At 52.5% G+C, this 22,873-nt stretch overlaps 3 protein-coding genes and 1 non-coding gene across 5 annotated transcripts; 1 reads left to right on the top strand and 3 right to left on the bottom strand.

Moving 5' to 3' along the window:
• Window positions 1–218: 218 nt before the first annotated feature.
• LOC120712050 lies at window positions 219–1,085 on the bottom strand. Its single transcript, XM_039997752.1, has one exon. It carries the CDS (start codon window positions 844–846, stop codon window positions 448–450), a length of 399 nt encoding a protein of 132 aa, XP_039853686.1. The 5' UTR covers window positions 847–1,085; the 3' UTR covers window positions 219–447.
• Window positions 1,086–5,355: 4,270 nt separating this feature from the next.
• LOC120712058 (hippocampus abundant transcript 1 protein-like) lies at window positions 5,356–9,839 on the top strand. 2 transcript variants are annotated; one of them, XM_039997762.1, is made up of 14 exons: window positions 5,368–5,423; window positions 6,338–6,532; window positions 6,604–6,715; window positions 6,838–6,950; window positions 7,204–7,565; window positions 7,738–7,813; window positions 8,083–8,169; window positions 8,349–8,429; window positions 8,525–8,557; window positions 8,756–8,809; window positions 8,901–8,942; window positions 9,035–9,113; window positions 9,208–9,278; window positions 9,361–9,839. In XM_039997762.1, the coding sequence occupies exons 1-14, from the start codon at window positions 5,403–5,405 to the stop codon at window positions 9,445–9,447; spliced, it is 1,413 nt and encodes a 470-aa protein (XP_039853696.1). In that variant the 5' UTR covers window positions 5,368–5,402; the 3' UTR covers window positions 9,448–9,839. The 2 variants fall into 2 exon arrangements, 1 of the variants encoding a protein (XP_039853696.1); XR_005690651.1 differs by lacking the exons at window positions 8,756–8,809; window positions 9,208–9,278; window positions 9,361–9,839 and having other exon boundaries at window positions 5,356–5,423; window positions 8,525–8,755.
• Window positions 9,840–10,040: 201 nt separating this feature from the next.
• Window positions 10,041–10,187, bottom strand: LOC120658401. Its single transcript, XR_005668617.1, has one exon. It is a non-coding gene; the product is annotated as a U4 spliceosomal RNA (small nuclear RNA).
• Window positions 10,188–10,722: 535 nt separating this feature from the next.
• Window positions 10,723–22,873, bottom strand: LOC120712064. Its single transcript, XM_039997775.1, has 3 exons — window positions 22,155–22,873; window positions 21,439–21,624; window positions 10,723–11,248 (listed from the first exon to the last, which is right to left on the bottom strand). Exons 1-3 carry the CDS (start codon window positions 22,713–22,715, stop codon window positions 10,943–10,945), a joined length of 1,053 nt encoding a protein of 350 aa, XP_039853709.1. The 5' UTR covers window positions 22,716–22,873; the 3' UTR covers window positions 10,723–10,942.

Below are 22,873 nucleotides of genomic sequence, written 5' to 3' on the forward strand. Positions count from 1 at the left end.
CCTTTATCCTCCAAACCCTAACTTTTCCAACCCCTATTGCTGTTCTGCGCTCGTCTCTACGCGTTCGATGGCGTTCTGAGTGGTCTGGCCGACCTCAAAAAATCCCGTGTCGTAGCGGAAGGGCAAGCGAACCAGGTAAAAAGGACGGTCTCGGGAAGGTAAATAACTCCGGTTGCAACCTTTTGCGTGAAGCGAGGATTTAGCAAATGTGGTTTACTCAACGTGCAGAGTAGATCTTAGCCGTTATCCCGGACCGGATCGTTACAGATCCAAATGCCAGATAAAAAATATGTGACATTTTCAAAGTTGGGATGCAACCATTGGGCGCTCATTTTGGCCCAATCAAATTGGCTGGTTGCATTCCAGCGGGAGGAAGACGAAGATCAGGAGAGAGCTATACACGCAAAGAGCTAGTGGAAGGAACACTGCACGAAGGCACGCGCCTAGCTAAAAGCACTCCTCCGGGATGCTCTGCAGCGCCGGCGACCACCGGTCCCGGCGCCTCGCGGCGGCCACCACGTCGGCCGCCGCCAGCTTCTTGGCGTGCTGCCGTTTGAGCACGCTGACGAGCTGCTCCAGCGCCGGCGGCAGCGCGAATCCTCCTCCTCCGCCGCCGCCACCCGCGACGGCCGCGGCCACCTGCTTGAGCTGCTGCTTGCTGAGCACGATCTTGACGCGCATCCCGGGCCCCGCGCCCCGCTCGGCGGCCGCGTCGGCGGCGACGCTCTCCCCCGTGGACTGCTCGATGGCCGCGACCGTCTCGGTGCCCAGCTGCAGCCGCGGGCACCTCGCCAGCTTCCGGCCGTCCCTCCTCGTCAACGCCGGCGCGGCAGCCTCCAGCTCCATGGATCCCGGATCCGACGATCAGAGAGAAAACGCTTCTCCCTCCGTCCCTCGCTCTCTCTTGCTGAACTAAAACTTCTCTCGAGCCGGCTCGATCTAGCTGTTGTAACGCCAGTTGCTAGCACCTGTGAGGGTCTCAGGCTAGGGTTTTTATATAGAGGGTGTTTACGAAACGAGTGAGACAGCTCAGAGGCGCCTGCCTGTCCATGTAAAGATCGGAAAGGGACGCAGCAGGCGGAATCTTTCTCCCATTTTCCACGGGATTAGTTAGAGCTCGGCTGCTTAAAATACTGCCCGGTATGCAGACGGAGATGGTTACCCGCCCGCAGCGTGTCTGCTGCCGATACAAGACGCTTGGGCGGGCCCCGCCGCGTCACATGCCGGTGGAGGATTTCTGAGGACTAGCGCCGGTGCGTCCCCGCAGGTGTGATCTGGATTCCCCGTGAGCTAGAGCTTTACAAATGGACTCATGTGCCATCCTCCAATTATGAATGGTAAAGCTCCAATATTTTGAATTAGAAAATCTAAGAGCTAAGCCTAAAAGGACCGAACTCTAATCTTATATAATTTTAAACTGAAAAATTTCAAAATTTTGTTAGGCTATGAAGAAACCACTAGAACCATGGCCCATTACCACTCCTAATTGGAGAATGGCACATGAGTCCGTCCATGTGTAGTCCAATGGTGGCACTGTTTCTAAGTTACCTGAGCTCACTTTTTTTCCTTTCAAAAAGTGGTTATTCTCTGATTCTCTGATGTGTACGTTCAGATCTGAACGTCGTGCTCGTGCGTAGATGCCGTGGTATGATACGTGCCGTAGATAAACAGTAGTATAGTACAGTATGATATTGGCATGCTCGTCTCGTACGTACGACACGTACGAGTGGGGGTAATTAATGCCGCTGTGTGGCGTTTGCCCGGCTGTCCCCCTGTCCGTCGTCCCTGCCTGCAGGGAAGAGCCGAGTCGGAGCTGAAAACGATAACGGGTGTGTTTAGTTCCGTAAAAAGAGTGTAAAAAGTGGATGCGAAAAGCCGCATCAGTCACTGTAGCGTACTGTAGCACGTTTCGTTTGTTTGTGGTAAATATTGTCCTACCATGACCTAACTAGGCTCAAAATATTCGTCTCGCAACATACATCAAAACTATGTAATTAGTTTTTTTATTTAACTACATTTAATACTCCATGCATGAGTCATTTGCTATATTTAATGTTTTGATGTGATGGAGATGTGATGGAAAGTTTGGAGTTTGGGGGGGAGTTTTTTGGAACTAAACACAGCCAACGATCGATACCAGTAGATCATGGATCGATCGACAGAGAGTGAGATAGGCCAAGCCAAACCGCCAGCGGAAACAGCCAAGCACTGAAAGCGGGGAGTTGTTAATTCTGACAGCACGCATGCACGCATTCTACCGCCTGCACTGCAGGCGTGAGGCGTCGCCGTAATGGTCGCATGTGTATGTGCACGGCCCACATGCATCTGGCTTCTGGCAGGAGTTTAATTTGGCGTTAATGAATGAATGCAACTACAGATGAAGCGGCGTGAGGCGTGTCGTTGCCGTACGAGCTCTGGTCCGTGCCTGTACGTACAGTGCTGCAGTAGCCGCAAGTAAACGTGGTCTCCCTTTTACAGATGATGAAGCAGTTTTTGGAGAAACCCTTCCAAATAGGACCATGAAGAGACGGAGTACTAGCCGCCTCGAGTACTCTTTAATGACCGAGGGATCGGGCGGGCAACGGAGACCACTCGATCGCGTGGACGGCCGTAAAAGAGGAAACCCCGGTGTAGTCAGGAACGTGGAGAACGTAACCGTAGCCGGCACGTACCACACCGACTCGCTACTTCCCCCTGTTTCATGACTCGGCGCGCTCGGGTGGTTGCCGGCCGGTGCTGGGCATGGTGGCCCATCAGGGCGGGGGAGGAACCAGTACACTGTACAGGCCGGTGGCCGCCCGGGTAGAGCTGCGCGCGTGAGCTGGACAAGAGCGCGTTCGCATTATTTCATTTCATTCCATTCTCCGTTCCCCCGAGGAATATATCCTCACCTCGCCGCTGCGTATAGGTGGGCGTTCGGGTTACCCGAAAAATTCGGGTCGGGTATTTCGGGTTCTCTAAAATTCGGGTTTTCAGAAATGCTACCCGAAATTTGTTCTGAAAAATCAATACCCGACATTTCGGGTACCCAAAAGTTTGGGTTCGGGTTTACCCGATATGCCCGAAATCCTCCAATCTGCAAGCCGCCACCCGCCGGTGCTCCTCTGCTCCCCCCCGAGGTCGATGGGTAGCGGCGGCCGGAGAGGGCGGCGCCGTGGCGCTCGGGACCGGCGCGTGACCGCGTGGAGGGAACGCCGGAGAGAGGGAAGGAGGCCGCGCAGGGGAGGAAGCCCGACGATGACGACGATGCGGCCCGACGACGACAGCGAGGCGCGGAGGGAGGCTGGCGGCACTGGATCTACCCGCGGACGGAGCTCCCTCCCTCGATCCGTCGTGCTGCTGCCAGAGCTACACGGCAGGGGTCGGCACAAGGAGGGGAGGGGACGACCGGATCCTGGAGCCCGAGATCCGCTCGCCGCACCGGAGCCGGCTGGACGCGGCTACTCCGCCTCGCCGCTGGAAGTCGCGGCCCTGACTTCAATCTGCCTCGCACGTACGGGAAGCCGCCGCGCCTCCGCACGCACGCGGGCCGCCCCACCGCTGCCGCTTCGCTCCGCCGCGCCGACATGGGGGAGAAAGAGAGGGCTGCGCGCCGCGGTCACCAACGGCACTGTGGCCATCAGCGGCGGCCTCGCAAGCTCTGTGCGGGTGGTGGTAGGGGGTGGCGGGGGCCGGGGGCGGACAGCGCTCGGGAGCGCGGCCGCCGGGTGCGGCGCCGGAGGCAGGTTGTGGGAGTGGCGGCGCCACAGTCAGGATCGAGAGAGAGAGAAGGGGGAGAGGGCGGGACGCGCGAGGGGAAGGCTCGGAGACGGGACAGAGAGCCGAGTAAATATCTGGCCTGATTGGAATCTCGGGTTTGTTCGGGTATCGGGCTCCTAAACCCGATTTACCCGAAATAATTTCGGGTACCGTGACTTACTACCCGAAGTAGTGTTCGGGTTTATCGGGTTCGGGCTTCGGGTATCGGGTAATCTGCCCGGCCATACCGCTGCGGTTCGGTGGGGGGGATGAATTTTCTTCTGGACCAGATTATGAATGATATTTTTGCTGTGGATACTACTCGTTACTCGGTGTTGACGGCTAGCTCGCAGGTTTAGGGTTGGACATAAATATACTAATATAGTAGTAAATTAGTAATACAACATTGGTAGCAAGCAGCGTGTGTTCATACTGGGGGCGACAGGCTGGCTGCCTTAGCATTTGACACGTACTCCGCTCATTGACTTCAACCGAACAAGTAGAAAAACATTCCTTGAGAAAAAAAGAAGAAATTGTTTTATTATATAAAAAATAAGAAAATGTTTTTGAGGGAAGAAATAAATAAACTGCAAGTCATTTGATGTTCGTCTCTGTTCTGCGGCGGTTGTCTAGTCTCATCGAAATGGTCCCAGTTTTGTAGACGAAGCCCACTTGACGTTGGGCTGTAACCTATGTCATGCTGAGGCCCGGCCTTTTGTATCCGTTTCACTCCAAAAAGGTTCTCCGACTAGATTGGGCGACCTGCCGCTAGTATTACAAGGCCCTATCTGTTTTTCGTTCTTCCTTTTTCTAAACTGTATACTAATCCAACTCTGAAAAAAAATCTAACACTCAAATGAATGAAAAGGCGCACATAATCTTACTGCAGAAATTGCCACATGTTTTGTTCAGAATGATCTTCCCCGCCACCTGAAAAATCGGGCATGTTTCTTTAATTTTACATGTGCAGCTGTGTAGCTTACGCTGGGCAAAAAAGTACGCGCAGACAAGTCCCTGAGCTTGCCGGTCTCCCAGAGCACGAAACATTCAGATTCCCCGCGGTCAGGCAGAAGAAGAATCAACGGAAAACCCCAGCCCACTCGTGATAATAGCAAGCGAAACGACTTCCCGTGTCCCCGCGTGACGCGGCATCGAACCCTCTTCACAGCAGATCGACAACAAACCAGAAGCGGCTTCCCCCCACGAGCAAGCAACCCCCAGCTCGTGATCGTGGCACCACACAAAAGCCAGGCGGCTAGCTCGGCTCGAGCGCAACCGCCGCCGGGAGCGTGCTGCTGCGCGAACACCGCACATGCCAATCAGCGGTGCTGCTCGTCAGGGGGTGTCTATTCCTCGCATGTTGCGAGCTCGCGCGGAGCTGTCGCAGAAGCCGCTCTCCGCCCCGTCCTCTTTTCCCCCGCCATCCCCTGCCTCCCCTGGCTTCGGCGCCTCCGCCGCCGCCCTCCACCGCCGCCAACCCTAACCAAGCACGCCGCCGCGCCGCCCGTCCACCGCCTCGCCCCCGCCGCCGGCCACCGCCCACCGGGGGTCCTACCCCGCCCGGTCGGCGGCGCTCCCGCGCCGCCTCGCCCTCCGCCGGCCGAACCGTCGCCGCCGCCCGTCCTCCGCCACCCGGGGCCCCTCCTCTTCTAACGCCGGCGGCCATGGAGCTCCCCGAACCCCAGGTAACCCGGAACCCTAAGCTCCGCCGTCTCCCTCCACCACCCCGGCCGCCGGCGACCTCGCCGGCGGCCGTTCCCCCCACCTACCACCCCTTCCCGGCCCCCTCCCCCCTCCCCTAGCCCGCTGGCTGCCGCGCCCCCTCCCCTGCTCGAGGTAGAAGATGAACAGGGGCAGGGGTGGGCGCCCGCGATTCACTTCTGCGATGGGTTGACGATTTATCGCATATGCGATAAATAGACTCCACGTGCTCGTCATCTCCTTTCCCGGAAGCAAGGGCGACGGCGATGCGGCCGCTGGACCAGACCCCGACCGCACCGTCGCATCCTTCCATTCCCGTCAGGAATCCGGGGGCAGCAAGGCACCACCGGGCACAGGGACCCAATCAGCTCGCCCCGCGGCCTGGGTGTGGGGCGGAGTGCACTCCAGAGCGCACTGCCCTGCCCCCCCCCCCCCCCCCCCCCTGTCGATGCCCCGTGCGTACAAGGCACCGAAACCCCGGAGCCGGAGCGCTCGGCCCGCTCGTCGTCTCGCGGCGGTCGCCATCGCCGCGGCACGCGAACGGCGCCAGGCTAGCTCCGGTGACAATCGCTGTACTGTAACAACACTGGGGCGTGGTGGTCTGGCCTGTCCGGGCACGGCGCGCGCGAGCTCGGCAGCCCGAGAGGTCGCCACCATTGCTTTTTTTTTACCGATGGGATGATGATGGGATCAGGACAGGAGGCCAACACCCTAAGCAAGGGTGAAGTGTTGATGTGAGCTCTGTGTGGCCTTGCTTGGAAGCGTTGCCTTCGCTAGATCTTTTTATCGTGGCGTGGCGCGCCTGTAGTTGTAGGTGTGGGGGGTATAAAAGACCGGCCGGAGCAGAGTGACACAAACGCATGCGGTTTTTTGTTTATTTTGTTAATCTCCTCATCAGTTCGTGGGGAAGTCTCTGGGGATAGCCGCCATGAAGGACTTCGCGGGGCTAGGGCACCTGTTCGTGGTGTCCTTCCTCTTCTACTTCTCCTCCTTCATGGTGATCCCGGCGATCACCGACGTCACCATGGAGGCCGTCTGCCCCGGCCGCGACGAGTGCTCCGTCGCCATCTACCTCAGCGGCTTCCAGAACGCTGTGAGCAACAAACTTAGCAGTTGCCCCAGTTCCATTCCATCAACAAACTGCTCATGCTGTCATGCACGCAGGTCACCGGGCTGGGGGCGCTCGTGGTGACCCCCGTCGTCGGCAACCTGTCGGACAGGTACGGGAGGAAGGCGCTGCTGACGCTGCCGGTGACCGTGGCCATCTTGCCGCTGTGTAAGTGGAAGCTCGCAACCTGATCTCGCTTTGTTTGTTTTTGCCGCTGTGTAAAATCATGCGGCGCGTTTGCTCAGATTTGGGGACGCTGCGTCACCTCTGTTTTGGGTTTCTTTTCGCAGTTATTTTGGCGTGCAACCGCTCCGACTTGTACTTCTACGGGTATTACGTGGCAAACATCGTGGCCGGGATCTTCTGCGGGGGCAACATGCATTGCCTCTGCCTTGCCTACGTGGTAAAAAAATACAAACTGCAAAAGCAGAAAAACACCTCGTTTATTACTGCCAAAAAAAGACGTACGTACAACACTGTAAAATGAACTAAAGGTAAACAGTTAACTAGCAAAAAAAAAGGTCTTCGGTTAAAAAAAACTCTCTGAAAACAAACGAGGAGTTGAAATTGTTGCTACAGGGCCCACGCGTCAGTTAAACAGAAGTGATGGACCCACCAACAGCTTGTCGTTGACCAGGTCAGGTGTGTGGATGCAGGCGGACCACGTGGGGCCCAGGCGTCGCGCGGCGGCGTTCGGTCTCCTCTCCGGCGTGTCGGCGGCCGGGTTCGTTTCGGGGACCCTGACCGCGCGCTTCCTCGCCACCTCTTCCACCTTCCAGGTCGCCGCCGCCGTCGCTATAGTGGCCGCGCTTTACCTCAGGGTTTTCCTACCCGACTCCGGCGGCGTCTCCTGCAGTGACGAAGCCTGCGATCCGCTCCTCCAGGCTTCATCCTGCACCTCCTCCACTTCGTCTTCCGCTTCATCTTCCGAACCCGATGGAGACCTCTCGCCGAGGCTTCCGCCACAGAAGGGCGGGTTGCCGTCTCTATCCGACATGTTTGCGCTTCTTACTGGCAGGTGAAATCTGTGCAAAAGCCTTTTGATTTCTAGAATAATCAGTAATCAGTAGTGTAGGAAATCTCATTTGTGGTAGTGCCCTTTTTAGAATCGTTCTAACCGAGAATTTATTTCCAGATTAATTTGGAATTTGTGAATAATTTACTGATGGGTGGTTTATTGCTCCATGTAGTTTGGCCATGTCAGGGGCAGCAACCATCACTTTCTTCTACAGCCTAGGTGAACAAGGCCTTCAGACTGCATTGATGGTATTATTATTTTTTACCATATGATAATATGATATGGATTTGAGTTAGATTCATTTATAGTTTTTAAACCTTGGAGAAGTTCTAGCATTCAACAAATGTATGTAGTATCGAGTTTCTGGCCTGCGTGTTTGCTGGAGTTTATGACCACTTTTGAATTGTATTTCTATTGATCAGTTGCACAAACTTGCTATGAGGCCATCACTTAATATGTGCCATACTTAATATGTTTCCACAGGCTATATGCTTATCAATAGTTGAATCATGTGCAGTACTACCTGAAGGCACAATTTGGTTACAGCAAAGATGAGTTTGCCAATCTACTTCTAATTGCTAGTCTTGCCGGAATGCTATCACAGGTACTAAAACCATAACAAAAATAATTAAAGAACTGTTATGTGATTGTAGAATTGTAGCCCTGACTTTAGTTATGCTCAATCTATAGCATTGAATTTTTCAGTCATTTCAAGACTCCAATATTATTCTTTCATTTCTTGAGGTACATTTGGCTTTTCTGAGATTTGGATCATCTTTGCAGCTAATTGTAATGCCTATCCTGGCTCCAATTCTGGGTGAAGAGATACTGCTTATTGTCGGGCTGCTAGGAGGATGCACTCACGTAATAGCTTTTCACCAAGACCTTTATCTGATACTCTGATCCTTAATCAGCTTATTTCTGAAATTTTTTACTAAATATTTTAATAAATATTGCAGGCTTTCTTGTATGGCATTGCATGGTCATACTGGGTACTTTCTTTGCACTTGTCAATTTCTTCAAATGGTCAGATTTTAGTTGATATTCCTGTCCCATTGACATGACCCATATGAAAAACCATGCTGGCTTTGTAATTCAGCAATGTGTTCCAAGTGTTAATATAGTTAATGTCAATCATCTGTTGAGCATCTCAGTTCACTGTTCCTGACCTACTCTGAATCATTTTTCAGGTGCCCTATTTTTCTGCAGCATTTATAATTTTGAGTGCTTTTGTTCACCCATCTGTAAGCCACTGCTGGCTGAATATTTTTTTTTCTATTACTTTACTTTATGTGAGATTTCAAACAATCCTGATGATCATTTCAACTTTTATAGATAAGGACCAATGTATCGAAAAATGTCGCATCGAATGAGCAGGTAATTTGATTTCTGATTGTAGTGAATATCAGATGTTCGTGTTATATTACCTGACAATTGGCACTTTTGTTTTGGCATGCCGTACCTTCTAGGGAATTGCTCAAGGATGTATATCTGGGATTAGTTCTTTTGCCAGCATATTAGGTCCCCTCATTTTCACTCCCTTAACTGGTAAGCATCCACTATATAAACAAAGCAAGTATAACTAGTATTGATTTAGCAAGTTAAGCTGGCACAGAAGTCTCATCTCGCGTTCCTGTTCCAGCATGGTTCCTTTCTGAAACAGAGCCCTTCAACTTCAAAGGTTTCAGTATTTTGTGTACTGGCTTTTGCACCGTAAGTCTTCAACTGAAATATTTTGGATTTTTTTCTGTACAAAATTGATTGTTAGTACTAATCTCTTGGTACTATTGCACAGCTCATTGCGTTTATTATCAGTATGAGGATGCGTGGAGCTCAATCCCGTGCATGCAAAAAGAGCACCGTTCAGCATGAACAAGCATGACATAGTATAGTGTCGTCTACTAGGTTTTTATTCCGTCCATGTACATAGATACAAAAGGACAGGATGAAAGAAGCGTAACTTGAAGCAAAAAAAGACAAGGTATAGTGACAGAAACTGCTAGGAAAACATGGTTCCAGGAGAAGGAATTATCATCCCTTGCAACAAGGCACTTTATCCTTCATTGAAACGTTGCATATTGCAAGCTACAACTGCCACGCCCTCGAGCAAGTTTTGCTGCTGGTAGCACGAAACTGGACCACGGCATCTTTTGTCTGCTGTTTCACTGCTTCACAGTGTCCACGAATTAGCGTTTCCATACTCACAGAAGCAGTTTGGGAAGAATCTGAATCACAAAGTTTGATTTAAGTTTCCTAAGGTTTGCCCTTTTAGTATTTGTTCTGTTTTCCATTTTGTTGCCTAATCCGTGTAATCAGAATTCGGGCGTCAGGGGGCAAAAACCAGCGAACTGCTAGCTTTTCAAAATCTGGTACAAGGTCAACCTTAATCAGTGCGTTATCAGAATTCAGAAATAATAAGACAACCGTTGAACTGAATCAAGCGCTAGTTGCAATGATTTTGAATTAGGATTGTAGGGCTTTCCCCTGGTTAGAGGGAGCCCTTCCAGAAATTCTCTGTGGCCCTGGTGGGCCGCAGAGGGGGTTTGGAAATAGTTTTCAACCAGCAATTGACGCGCCTCGGTATTACCTCACTAGCTGCGTCATTGCCCCAAGCGCAAAGATGGGTTCCAACGCCCGCCCGCGGCCTCGTTTTATTCCTGCGTCGAGGGCGTCTGAATTCTAATCCGGGCGATGTGGGACTAATCTAACAACCGACCTGCTCTGATTTGCACGCACTGACGCACAACTCGACCTGTGACGCCATCCAGAGTTGCCATATTGGGCCATTTCTTCTCTGTCCGTTCACGCACTGATGATCATGGGCCTAGAAGTTCAGCCTAGATTTATATGGGGCTTGATCAAGAAGAAAAGAGGCGTGGTGCGTATCTGCTGAGGATCAGGCCGAGCAATGAGCATTGCCATCCGCTGACGCCCCGGCGTCGGGAGCTCGAAACGTAGCTCGAGGTGCACGAGGCAGTCGACGCCGTGGCCTTGCCCCACCCTCGACTCTCCCCGCCCGCCCCCGCCGGTCATCGGTACCGCCGTAGCTCGCATGGCCATGATGCCGTCGCTCTTAACGGGTGACCGCGCGTACATTGCCGCCTCCGGCACGGTCGGCCGCGTTAAATCTGCTCCTCCTAGCATTTTTCGCTGCAAATTCATAGCAACAGCCGTAACAGTTCTTGCCAACCTGCCTCCACAATCCGTCAATGTTTCCGTTACATCAGAATGGTTCGATTTCCTGTTACCAACGCTACAAGCCTACAGTCGCCAATCAGTCACCACCAGATTATCACAGATTCACACAACGCAGGTTTCAGTTCAGACTTCAGACCCTGCGCAAACATCTTATACCTACCCAGCAGGGCAGCAATCAGTCACCTCCCGTCGCGGTACTCGCAGGCGTTGGCGACGCCGCGCGCGGGCCTGCCGAGGCGCGCCTCGCGGATGTCGAGGCCGCAGCGCACGCGGCGGTAGAACTTGGACTTGACGAGGAGGCCGAGGATGTGGGCGCGCGCGCGGAGCACGAAGGCGAGGCGCACGGGCACCACCGCGGGGCCGAGGCGGCCGTTGTTGGGCTTGCTGTGCAGGCTCACCCCCGAGCCGTAGAGCGGCACCTGCTTCCCCACCACGGACACCGTCACCGTGCGCCCGCTCTTCCTCGGCTGGTAGAACTCCGCCATCTGCACCAACGTTCAGCACAACACGTCAGTTCAGTTCACATCTTTTTTTTAAAAAAAAAGTTCACATCTGCTGCAGCCACATTGACTGGAAGCGTACGTGGCAGTAACAAAGTTCGTAGTCGGTACGACCTGGACACTTTTGACCATGTGAGCAAAACCAGGAGCAAAATGACCTGGGCCATGAACTGATGAACAGTAGTAATTCAAAGGCAAAATAGGCATCCTGGTCCCTCAACTTTCCACCAAGGTTTAAGTTGATCCCTCAACTTTGAAATCGGCCAATCCAATCCTTCAACTTTTGTTTTTAGGTCAAGTTCGTCCCTTAACTTTCAAAACGGTTAATCTAGTCCCTCAAGTTTTATTTTTAGATCAGGTTTAACTTTCAAAACGGTTAATCTAGTCCCTCAAGTTTTATTTTTGGATCAGGTCCATCCCTCGGGAGCTCATTTTGTAAATATCTAAATATATTTAACATCTCCCGCATACTTTTATGTGTATGTTTGTTACAAAGATCAACTGCTACTTCTTTTTAACTATATGGTAAGTCTAGAGTAAGCATTTATATTAAGTTTGCCAAAAATAGTTAGCTTGCGGAAGTCCGGATAAGCATGCAAATTACCGAGTTTGAACTTAATTGGAAATATATTTCTTAAAAAATAATTGGTCTAACCAGATAAGTAAAGTGGACAATTGGGCAAAAAAAGTTAGTGACTTACCGTGCGCATAAATAGATTGATTAAGCACATAACCCAAAATAGATACAATAGATATAAAGCATTAATATAAGCTGCCTGTGAAATTATGGTGCTTCAAAATAGTGAAATGAATATAAAAATAGAATTTGAGAGATTACTTTGGCCAAAAAATGAAACTTGAAGGACTAAATTGGCCGATTTAAAAATTAAGGGATGAATATGACCTAAAAACAAAACTTTAGGGATTAGATTAGCTAATTTGGAAGTTGAGGGACCAACTTGATTCTTAGTGGAAAGTTGGGGGATGAATTTATCTATTTTGCCTAATTCAAAGGTAAAAAGCTATGATGGTGCAGCGTGTGTCGCTGCACACTGGGGCGCCATCACCCGGTCCGCCATAGGATTCTCTCAAGGAGCAGCGGCAGGAGTAAACAAGTCGCAGCCTCGCAGGCCTTGAGCCCCAAAGTCGCAAAAGCGCAGTACCGGTGAGAGCAGTGATGTCTGAAACCCAGAAAAACAGCAAAGGCGCGCGTCCTCTTCTGGCGTCGAAAGGTGCGGCACCGGCGCTGCCCTCTGCCTGCGCATCGACGCCCCCCACCGCGCCATTGGCCAAGAGAGACGGACCAGTGCTGCGGCAGTGGGCTGCAGCCTGCAGCAAAGCCTATTGGCTTGTCGTCCCGTCCCCTCGCTTCAGTCTGTACTGATCGCCTCATTGGCTGCCGGCCTGTCCTTCCTTGGGCAATGTTTGATGCTTCCCCACAGGCCACACAGCCCACAGTTCCCGGTCGTTAATGGAAGCCTCTGGCTCGAGTCACGTGAACGTCATGGCCACCAGGGGCAAGATCACCGGGCCCGTGTCACGTTGGCTCTCCCAGCTTCAGAAGCGTAAGGCCAGTGTTAGTGTAAGTTTCGTGGAAAATTTTATGACATTAAATATTATTATTTTTGCTGACATAAAAAGAAGAGAGAAGAATAGAATTTCATAAGATGTGAGGAGAGTTTCATTACCATGAAACTCATCCGGCACAGTTATCTAGTTCTCAGTCTAAGTAACTGTGTCTATAAAACTTCCACTGACACTGTGCTAGTGGCTAAGAGCAACTCCAACAGAAGTTGTGAAATGTATTCCATCGGTAAAAAAAAGAAAATATCGTCCAAAACCCGTTCCAACAGAGTCACCATCGTCCTCGCGTCGCCATCCAGGTCGCCATCCGCTCCCCTCCACTCTGGAAGTTTGGCGACGGAATTTGCCTCTCCAACCCCTCCCTCCCGCGCGCTCCACCCCTCGTGCGCGCTCCCGCCCTCCGCTTCCCGCCATCAGGCCCTCCCGCCCTCGTGCGGTCTCGCTAGCGCGTATAGATAGCGCCCCCATCCGCGCTTCCGCAGCCATCCGCCCGCGTCGCGCCGCAGAGCTCACGCCGCCGCGTCTGCGCGCCGCCTCGCAGATGAAAGGCCCTTGTTTGGTTTTGGTAATTGAGTGACAACTTAGATAGACTAATAAGTGTTTATGTTGAGATACACAGGAGATTAGTCCACACAAAGACACTAGTATGAGCAACATGTGCCATGAACGAGAAATGGCTAAGGGTTGATGCTATGCTCATATGATGTGATCGAGGAGCTCATTGCATATGAGACATGACATGGAGTTATGTGACCAAAGTGGAGAAGATTAAGACAAGTCTTGGCTTGATGGACCGGTTGCAATGGAGAAGGACAAGTCAAGGCTTTGAAGCGAAGGACCGCGAGGCGGTGAAGTTTGGGCAAGATTTGGCGCCGATGGACCGAGGCAACGGTGAAGAGCGAGCAAGGTCAAGATCGATGAACCAAAGAGGTCATGTGATAATATGGAGTGGATCATATCATTCAAGAAAGATCAAGCCAAGTGTTGACTCATGATGATGATCAAAATGTTTGATGGAGTTTGGTGCTTGTGTGGCATCAATATTTGGGAAGATGAAATGGAATGCGCAAGGCAAAGGTATGACTTGTAGGGCATTTCATTTCACCGGTCAAAGGGTTGTGTAGAGAAGTGCATGACCGGATTTAGGATAGATGGCTGTACTATCAAGAGGGGCAAACTTGTTTGCATATCGGTCATCTAGTGCCACTTGAGCGATCTAACATTGCGATGTTGCTAGGATCGAGTGGCGTGGTGAGATCAAGTGAAAATCCTTTGAAAACGTTTGTGAAATGCTAACACACATGCACATGGTGTTGTTCACGTGGTGTTGTTGGCACATTTGCAAAGGAGAAAGAGTTAGAGTTGATGTTTATCAACTTGGGGAAGCAAGAAAGTCTTTTCGGTGTTCTTCGGAGATTAGGTTGGCTCTTGGAGTGAAATACTACTTTTATCCATTGTGTTTTGGATCAAATATTCAGTTGGGTTGTGTAGCCCTCTGAATAAGCTTTCCATAGAGTCCAAGATCACCAAATTTGGACATTAGAGCTAAGAGTTATGGCCGTTTTACCGAGGTACATTTCTGCTGGAAATAGACCTGCGGACGGTCCGCTCCTATGGGGCGGACGGTCCGCCGTTATCTCGGATGTGCTCGAACAGAACCGTTTTTGGCTCTGTTGGTGGTCCAAAATGAACTGCGGACCGTCCGGTCCATGGGGGCGGGCGGTCCGCCTTTAAAAGCTGAAACGGGCACAAAAACTTGGTAGTTCTGTCTTGGGTGTCCAAATTGTACTGCGGACGGTCCGGCCCTTGGGGGCGGACGGTCCGCCTCCTACTGAAAATTCTGGGACAGAAACACTACGATTTCTGTGTGTGCTCACTTTTTGAACGGCGGACGGTCCGCCCCTGGGGAGCGGACAGTCCGCCGGTCACTTCCAGATTTAGTCAGAGACGTTTACAAATCGGTTGGTTCGAAGTTTTGAACCGCGGACGGTCCGCCCAAGGGGTGCGGACAGTCCGCCCGGGGCTTTAACGGTCGACTCTGACACATAATCATTACAGTTCTAGCCGTTGGTTTTGAATGGCGGACGGTCCGGTCTCTGTGAGGCGGACAGTCCGCGAAAACTCTGTTTTCACGGGATTTGAGTGTAACGGCTAGTTTGGGGCCTCCCTCTATAAATAGAGGGTGTGGTCGGCCATTTGAGGTTGCTGAGCACCTTGGGGACTTGGTGTCCATGTGTGAGAGTGCTTGAGAGCCCTCTACTCACTCTAGCTTGATAGTAATCATCCGATCGAGTGAGAGCGATTCTAGTGCGATTGCTTTGAAAGATTGCATCGAGTGGCACTAGGTGATCGTGTTGCAAGCCGGTGTGCTTGTTATTCTTGGAGGTTGCCACCTCCTAGACGGCTTAGTGGCAAGAGGCTCCGTTGAAGCCCGCAAGAAGATTGTGCGGTGCTCCGGAGAAGAGATTGTGAGGGGTATTGTGCTCACCCCGCGGGAGCCGCGAAGAGCAACTCTAGTTGAGCGAGACGTGAAGAGCAACAAGTGGTTCGGCCGGATCATGTGCTAGAGCTCGGTGTGAGCACTCCACGTGGGAGAGTGTGACTTGAGAGTCATCACTAGCAAGAGGATCGGCAGCAACCTTGGAGCTTGTCTTAACGGGGATTAGCTTGGTGGCAACCAAGTGAACCTCGGGATAAAAATCACCGTGTCAATTTTATCTACTCTTCTCGGTGGTTTGCATTCTCGAAATCACAAGCTTTGTATTTACATTCATATACATCTTGTGCGTGTGTAGTTCCTCTCTAGTGATTAGTTAGCTTGGGTAGCTTGCTAATCATCTTCTTGCTTGTGTAGCTAGAAGTAGAAATGCTAGTGTAACTAGTTAGCTTGTGTAGTTTAATTAGTTGCTCTTGCTTAGATTGTGTAGTTAAGCAAGTTGAGCTCTTGGGTTTGGTTTGTGTATCTTTGTCCTTGAGCATCTAATGAGCTTAGGTTTGGCTTTGTGTTTTTGCTCATTAGAATTGTGTAGGAGCTCCCCTTGTTTGTGAAGTACTAGGGCTTATACTTGTGTGGCTTCGCATTAGAATTGTTAGGATAGCTCTTGCTAGCTTGACACTCCATTTGTTTTGTGTAGGATCTTTTTGGAGGTGCCTTAGAGTCATAGTTAGAGGGGTGAAGTCTTGGCTAAGCGAATAGTTTCAATTCCGCATAAGTTTCGGTTAGCCGGCGCAATTAGTTTTAGAAAGGACTCTTCACCCCCTCTAGTCCGTCATCTTGACCCTACAGCAGAGCACGCGCCGCCGCATCCGTGCTCCCGCACCGCCGCCTCGCGATGTACCGGCCGCCGCGTCGGATCGATGCGCCGTCGCCCGGAGGAAGGGTCGATCCAGAGGCACATCGCTCAGAGGGATCACGTCATCCTCCCACTAGCTTCGAAGGCCGGATGATGGCAGAGGATCTGCTGAATGCCGAGCAATTGAACGGGGAGGACGCAAACACTGGTGAGATGCTGGTTCAGTACATGATTTGGTTAATTGTTGCTTATTTGTCGATTTGTTGAGTACATGAATTTGTTCAGTACATGATATGGCGCTGTTGATTTTGTTGTTCAGTCAGATAGTCACCAATTTTGTTGAGCACACCTTGTAGTATAGCAGTAGAAATCGGTTCAGTAGAACTTTGTTGTTCAGTACTTGCTATGATATGTCGCTTGCAGTCAGATAGTATGTCTTTGTTCAGTCAATCCTCCTTCCTGGACCTTGAATTGAGGAGGGGCATCATCAATCTGTTCACCAGATTTCCAAGCATGGTGTAACTCTGCATCACAAGATGGTTACCTGAGACGACAGTAACGAGCGTGGCGGCTTTCTCCGTCCAAACGGCAAGGGCGAGCGAGATCGTGGCGCTAGGTTGCAGTGGTCGTGGTGGTCAGGTGCCCACTTGTCCTGGCGCTAGGTCGCGTCGCGGTGGCCTCCGATCCACAAGCCAGGTTGCCGGTGCCTCCCCATGCACGAAGCCTCCGGCGTGGCGGCGGCCAGGCGCACGGAGCTAGGGTGCGGCGGCGTCAGACTGAAGAGAGGAAAAGAAAAATAGATCGATCACCACAGGGCTGACGTGGACTATTTTGAATATGAAGAGACTGATTTTTGGAGAGTCCGTTAGTTTCTTCACTGTTTTGGAACACTTCTATTTTTTTTAAAGATCTTCCCAAACTCTAAATTTAGCTAGTATTTTACAACTTCTGTTAGAGTTGCTCTAAAGGCAGGTACAACGCGGCGTTTCGAGCAGTCTGAACGTTTTGCAGAAAACACCCCACCGACGCGAGGCGACGGCGTGGGTTCGTTCTCCGATGCGAGAAGACGACCTTAGCGCCCCGTTGTACGCTGTGCTCCGGCTCATCGACGACAGCCACGGATCGAGTGCGGATGACCACCCGCGCTGCCGCCCGCCTTGCCACCCGCGCTGCCAAGTCTGCTGCAGAGGAGGTAGAGGAGTTGGGCCGCTCGCGCCGGTAGTGGAGGAGGCAGCACGCCGGGCGCAGCCGGGCGGAGCCCCCGTAGGGCGGCACACCGGGCGCGGATCTAGTTGTCGACGAGGAGCAGACGGGGGGCGATGTGCTGGCAGCGGCTAAGCGGACTGAGCTCGATGGGGCGACGCCGGTGGAGTGCTGCCTGCTTCCTCCAGCCGCTCGTCGGCCGCGCCATGCTGCTGCCATGCCGCGCGCACTACTCGCCGGCGTGCTGCCCTGCTCGCCCGCACTGAGCCGCCTTGCTCGCCACGCCGAGCCATGGTACACACCTCCGCATGCGCCCGCACGCCGCCATGTCTCCGCCGCAGAGAGAGGCCGCAGAGAGAGCATGGCAGTGAGCAGACAGCGAGAGAGGCACATGGATGGGATAAGGTTGGAGAGCCCAACGGAAGGGATAAGGTTGGAGGCATATTTTGGCCGTGATGTATATATATATATATACACACACACAGCATATATATTTTCTCAAGCAAGTAACAATTATCACAAGGAAGCAATATTGTAGCATACAAAGATAAAAGGTACATTTGATCACCATGATTTTATTTGCACATATAAGTATTAAACAATATACAGACAATTATATAGATGATGGATTGTATGTGTTGTCTATTCAGTCGTCTTTACGTGTTGTGACATTATTATATAGACAACTTGCTGTTTATGGGTGGTACATGCTCTAAGCATATGAACCCAGCTCCTAGGAATGTAGTAGCAGCAGATGATACAAATGGCACGATACACGCTTAAGCATAGGTGGCTACTTTGTATTTTCCCTACACGGAAAGCCGCCAGGACATGGATTGAAGGATGGTCTTTTGTTTTGTGGCGAGAGGAACTGACATGCAGCTTTGTTTCCTTCTGAATCACGAGGCCTCCCTCCAGGGCTCTAGGCATTTCTTGTCCTACGTGGATGCAACTATGCGCTCAGCTAGAATCCAGCGGAACCTCTCATCAGGATGGACCAACCAACCCATGTCTACGCCCAAGTCAGAAATCGACTGACGGCCTGGCCGCTGGTCCAACCAGCAATTGACGATGGACGCCATTCCTTGGACATTGGAGCTAACATGACAAGATTGGACGCCAGTTTTTCAAACATGGGTTTGTTTAGATCAGTAAAATAGGGGTAAAAAGGGTCAAATCGAACACTGCGGCACACTGTAGCATTTTTCGTTTGTTTGTGGTAATTGTTGTCCTACTATAATCTAACTAGACTCAAAATATTCATCTCGTCGTGTACATCAAAACTATGCAATTACTTTTTTTATTTATCTACATTTAATACTCCATGCATGAGATAACAATTTTGATGTGATAAGTGAATAGTGAAGTTTGGAGATAGAAATTTTGAAAGTGAACACAACCCATGTAACAGTGTAAAACAGCACTAGAACTGCTGTAAAAATAAAAATACTTCGTACGACTGTACTAGCAATCGAGAACAGGGGCCAGGGACAAGAAAGGGTGTGTTTAGATCCCACAAAAACCCTCCCCAACATCCAAACTTTCCATCACATCAAAATCACTCCAAACATTAAATATAGCAAATAATCCATACATAGAGTACTAAATATAGGTAAATAAAAAACTAATTGCATAGTTTTGATGCACGTTGCGAGACGAATCTTTTGAGCCTAGTTAGGTCATGATAGGACAATATTTACCACAAACAATCGAAAAGTGCTACAGTGTGCTGCCCCAACGGCGCTGCCCCGGTGCAGTGCAGTGCTCATGGGAATGCTGAAAGCCGGCAAAAATTCCACGGCCTGTGGATTAAGTTCAGGATAACATTTTTGAAAGCTTAAACTTAGGATTTGTTTAGTTCCCTTCGAAGTTCCAAAATTTTAAAAGATTTTCCGTCACATTAAATTTTTCAACACATACATGAAGTATTAAATGTAGCTAAATAAAATAACTAATTACATAGTTTATCTATAATTTGTGTCGGTGTCCTGACCCGGGGGTCCGGATCCCAACTAGTAATGCTGCGTGTTTCCTCGTCCCAGATGTTGATGCAAGAGGCAACACAGTAACACACGAGTTTATCCTGGTTCCGGCCACGGGGTCGTACGTCCAGTAAGGGGGTGTGCGAGGGCACTGTATTATCTTGCACCGGAGGTGCCTGTAGTAGCGGGTACAGATGTGGCGAGAGAGGGAGGGAAGCTCCCAGGTCTCTACTAGAGGAGAAGTCGGTTGAGGCGGGTGCCAATATTGGATGCTCAGTCGTGCTGAGTGTTGTGATGTCCAGGACGTCCCCCTTGAAAGGAAGCTCGCCTCCTCCTTTTATAGTCACAAAGAAGGACGGTGTACATGCGCAGGGGATCGTGGAAGTCGTCGTTTTCCCCCCGAATCGCGGGGGTGCAGTGGTCGGACACTGTAGGAAGTACACTGTGGGGGCATGGCGACAGACGTGGCAGCCGTCCTGGGTATCGTCTTTGGTCTTGCGGAGATCGCGCCAGCGTCCTGCCAGCCCTAGCAGGCGGCGTGGTTGTCGCTGTATGGTGTACAGTCTTTCAAACATGGCATGGTGACGTTCCATGGGCCCTGCAGGTCAGGGTCTTGCGTATATATATGCACCAGCGGCGATGAGGCGCGTGGCGGTCCCGGACCCATCCGGACGTAGTGCTGGCACGTGCACTAAGGAGGTCCGGGGGTCACGTGGAGACCCCGGACCCCTCGAGGGGGAGGTCCGGGCCTCCGGCTGCTAGTGCTGAGCGTCCCTCCTTGAGGGGCACGTGGCGACACCGGACCCCTTCCCGAGCGGGAGGCGGGCACGGGGCCATACGTGTGGTGAGGTGGAGTCCGGACAGCCGGAGTTAGCATAATAGTAACGGGAGCAGTGCCGAGCCCGTCTCGTCCCGCGTCGCAGGTTCCACAGTGCTGCCACAGCGTCCAGGATGGCGGAGCAGTGACCGGAGTTGGCGGACGGGACTCCGGTCACAGCCACTGTGGGGAATGGCGGCCTGACGCCGTCTGTCCCGGATGCTGTGGAGGAGTTGTTGTCATTTAATGCCTCCGTACGACGGGCGGGTGAGCGAAAGGGCCGTTTATCCTTTTCGTCGACGGGTGGCCTCGAGCGAGGCGGAGATGATTCGCCCTGCTCGATGGTAGGTTCGCTACCCTCGAGCGAGGCGGAGATGTCTTGCCTGCTCGAGGGTAGGTTCGCTACCCTCGAGCGAGGCAGATATGTCTTGCCCGCTCGAGGGTAGGTTCGCTATCCTCGAGCAAGGCGGAGACGCGGGGCGTAGTCGCGGGTCTCGATGGGAACCCTCGAGCGAGACGGAGATCACCCCGCGGGTCCGAGGGGGTTCCGAATGGGCCACAGGCTGGGCTTCTTTTGACTCATTTCCTTTTTTCCAGATTGGAAGGAGGTCGTGGGCCTTCGTGGGCCCAGTTGCCTAACATGTGTTTGCGTTTTTATGGTGACCTTAGTACCCCGATTAGGGTGTGCCTAATCATGGTACCCGATAATTTGCGAGATGAATCTTTTGAACTTAGCTAATCCATGACAGGATAATAATTATCAAATACAAACAAGAATGCTATAGTGTTTTACACTCAAAACTTTATACATCTAAACAAAACCTTATAGATGTCGGTCAGGTTAATGAGGAGCGATTTGGGCATTTGGTTGCCCCCACACAAAAGCCATACTGTACCATACAGGTCCAGTCGTGATCGACCACAACGAAACCGTTCTGTTTGTAACCTTCCTCTGCATGCCATCCTCCCTCCATTTATCTCTCAGCTTCATTGCCCAGACGCAAAGCACCCTTTTTGATTCGACCTGCTCGTCTCGTCTGCACTGCACATGAGAGGCCTGCACCCGAACCGGGCTCCCGGCTCTGGCGCCTCACATGCGCCCGCCCGTCATCTAATAATTCAAGGCTGCCCAATTGCGGGCATTGCCGTTACGAGCAATGAACCACCGGGGATTCATTGCCTAATCAGCGCGGTCGTCCGCATCACCTTCCAATCCGGGCCGCCGCCCAAGATGATGCAGCCAGCCAGGCGAATTTACTTGCTCAGGGGCAGTAAGAAGAGAGCGGGGTGGCGTACCTCTCCGGAGGCGACGGTGAGCTCGCCGTAGAAGAGGACGAACGGCGTGGCGGTGACGTGCAGGCTGAAGAAGGTGCCGCGGTTGCGGAAGCGCAGCCGCACCGTCGCGTTCACGGACATCATCCTCGTCGGCACGCCCGTCCGGTCCATCCCGCCCTGGATGTGGTACGACTCGAACACCACGCTCTGCGCAAGGCACAAACGGACATGAGACGTGAGCACGGAGCAGGGCGGCGGCGGCGGCGACGACGACGACGACGCGCAAATCGGCCGCGATCTGCGCGCGCTTTCCATGAATTGCAACAGATTGTCTGTTGGAGAGTTAATGGAAGGAACGGCTACGGCCAGCTGTTTTCCTGGCCAGACGCGCTCGTCAGTAAATGAATGCATTTCCTGGAAATTTGGAGCGCCATTCTCGTGATTGGAATCGAGTGAGGAAACATGGAAATGGAAGCAGTACCGATTTCTTCAGATGTAACGGAAGAGCAGATTGTAGTGAGGAACTGAAGATAGTACTGCTGCTAATAGGAAGTGAATCGTTCTGATTTTAAAGCTTTTCTTTTTTGAAGATGATGAGGATAATGACAAGGCCAAGAATCTCCAAACTTGATGAACGTACTAGAAACAGCACTGTACTCGCCAAACAGATGGTCTTTGTTTGTCGATGGACGGGCATGGGTGCTACACGGGGAGAGAATATGGACGGACAGACGGACCTTGACGACGACGTGAGGCTTGTAGGACCTGCTGGCGCCCCAGAGCACGAGCAGGAAGAAGGCGAAGACGGCGACGAACGCGAGCGCGCCGAGCGCGTAGCACCGCCACTGCGACGACGCGAAGCCGCCGCGCAGGGACGCGCCCTCGTCGTCGTCGTCGTCGTCCCCGACGCTGCCAGCGCCGCTGGACTGCGCGAACCGGCGCCAGGGGGCGCTCGCCACGGCGGCGACGTCGCCGCCAGAGCGGAGCTGGTCGGAGAAGAGGAGCCGCCCCGTGGAGGACTCCCGGGAGTGGTGCACGCCGCCGCCGCCGCCCGCGGCGCCGGCGCCCGAGTGGTTGTGGCGGTGGTGGTGGAAGTGGTAGTGGAGCGGCGACTCGGCCGGGGTGGACCCCGCGAGCGACATCTTCTCGGCAGCGCGGCCGGAGGCGCCCAGGTGGACGTCCGGGTGCGAGGCGGCGGGGCTAAGCACGTAGTAGGCCGGGCGGCCGCGCGGGGAGCGCGGCGGCGTGGACGCCGCCAGGCTCGTCACGTCGGAGTCCGTCTTGGCGTGCCGGGCCATGTCTCCCTCTCTCTCTCTCTCTCTCTCTCTCTCTCTCTCTCTCTTTCTCTCTCTCTCTCGGCTTGGGAGCCGCGCGGCGCGGTGGGCGTGGGGGGGAGCGAGGGAGGGGGCGCTGGCGCAACGGGTGTTTGATGAAGGTTTGGAGGAGTGGGCACGCG

The sequence above is a fragment of the Panicum virgatum genome, chromosome 1K (assembly GCF_016808335.1).
Source record: "Panicum virgatum strain AP13 chromosome 1K, P.virgatum_v5, whole genome shotgun sequence".
Classification (NCBI taxonomy): domain Eukaryota; kingdom Viridiplantae; phylum Streptophyta; class Magnoliopsida; order Poales; family Poaceae; genus Panicum; species Panicum virgatum.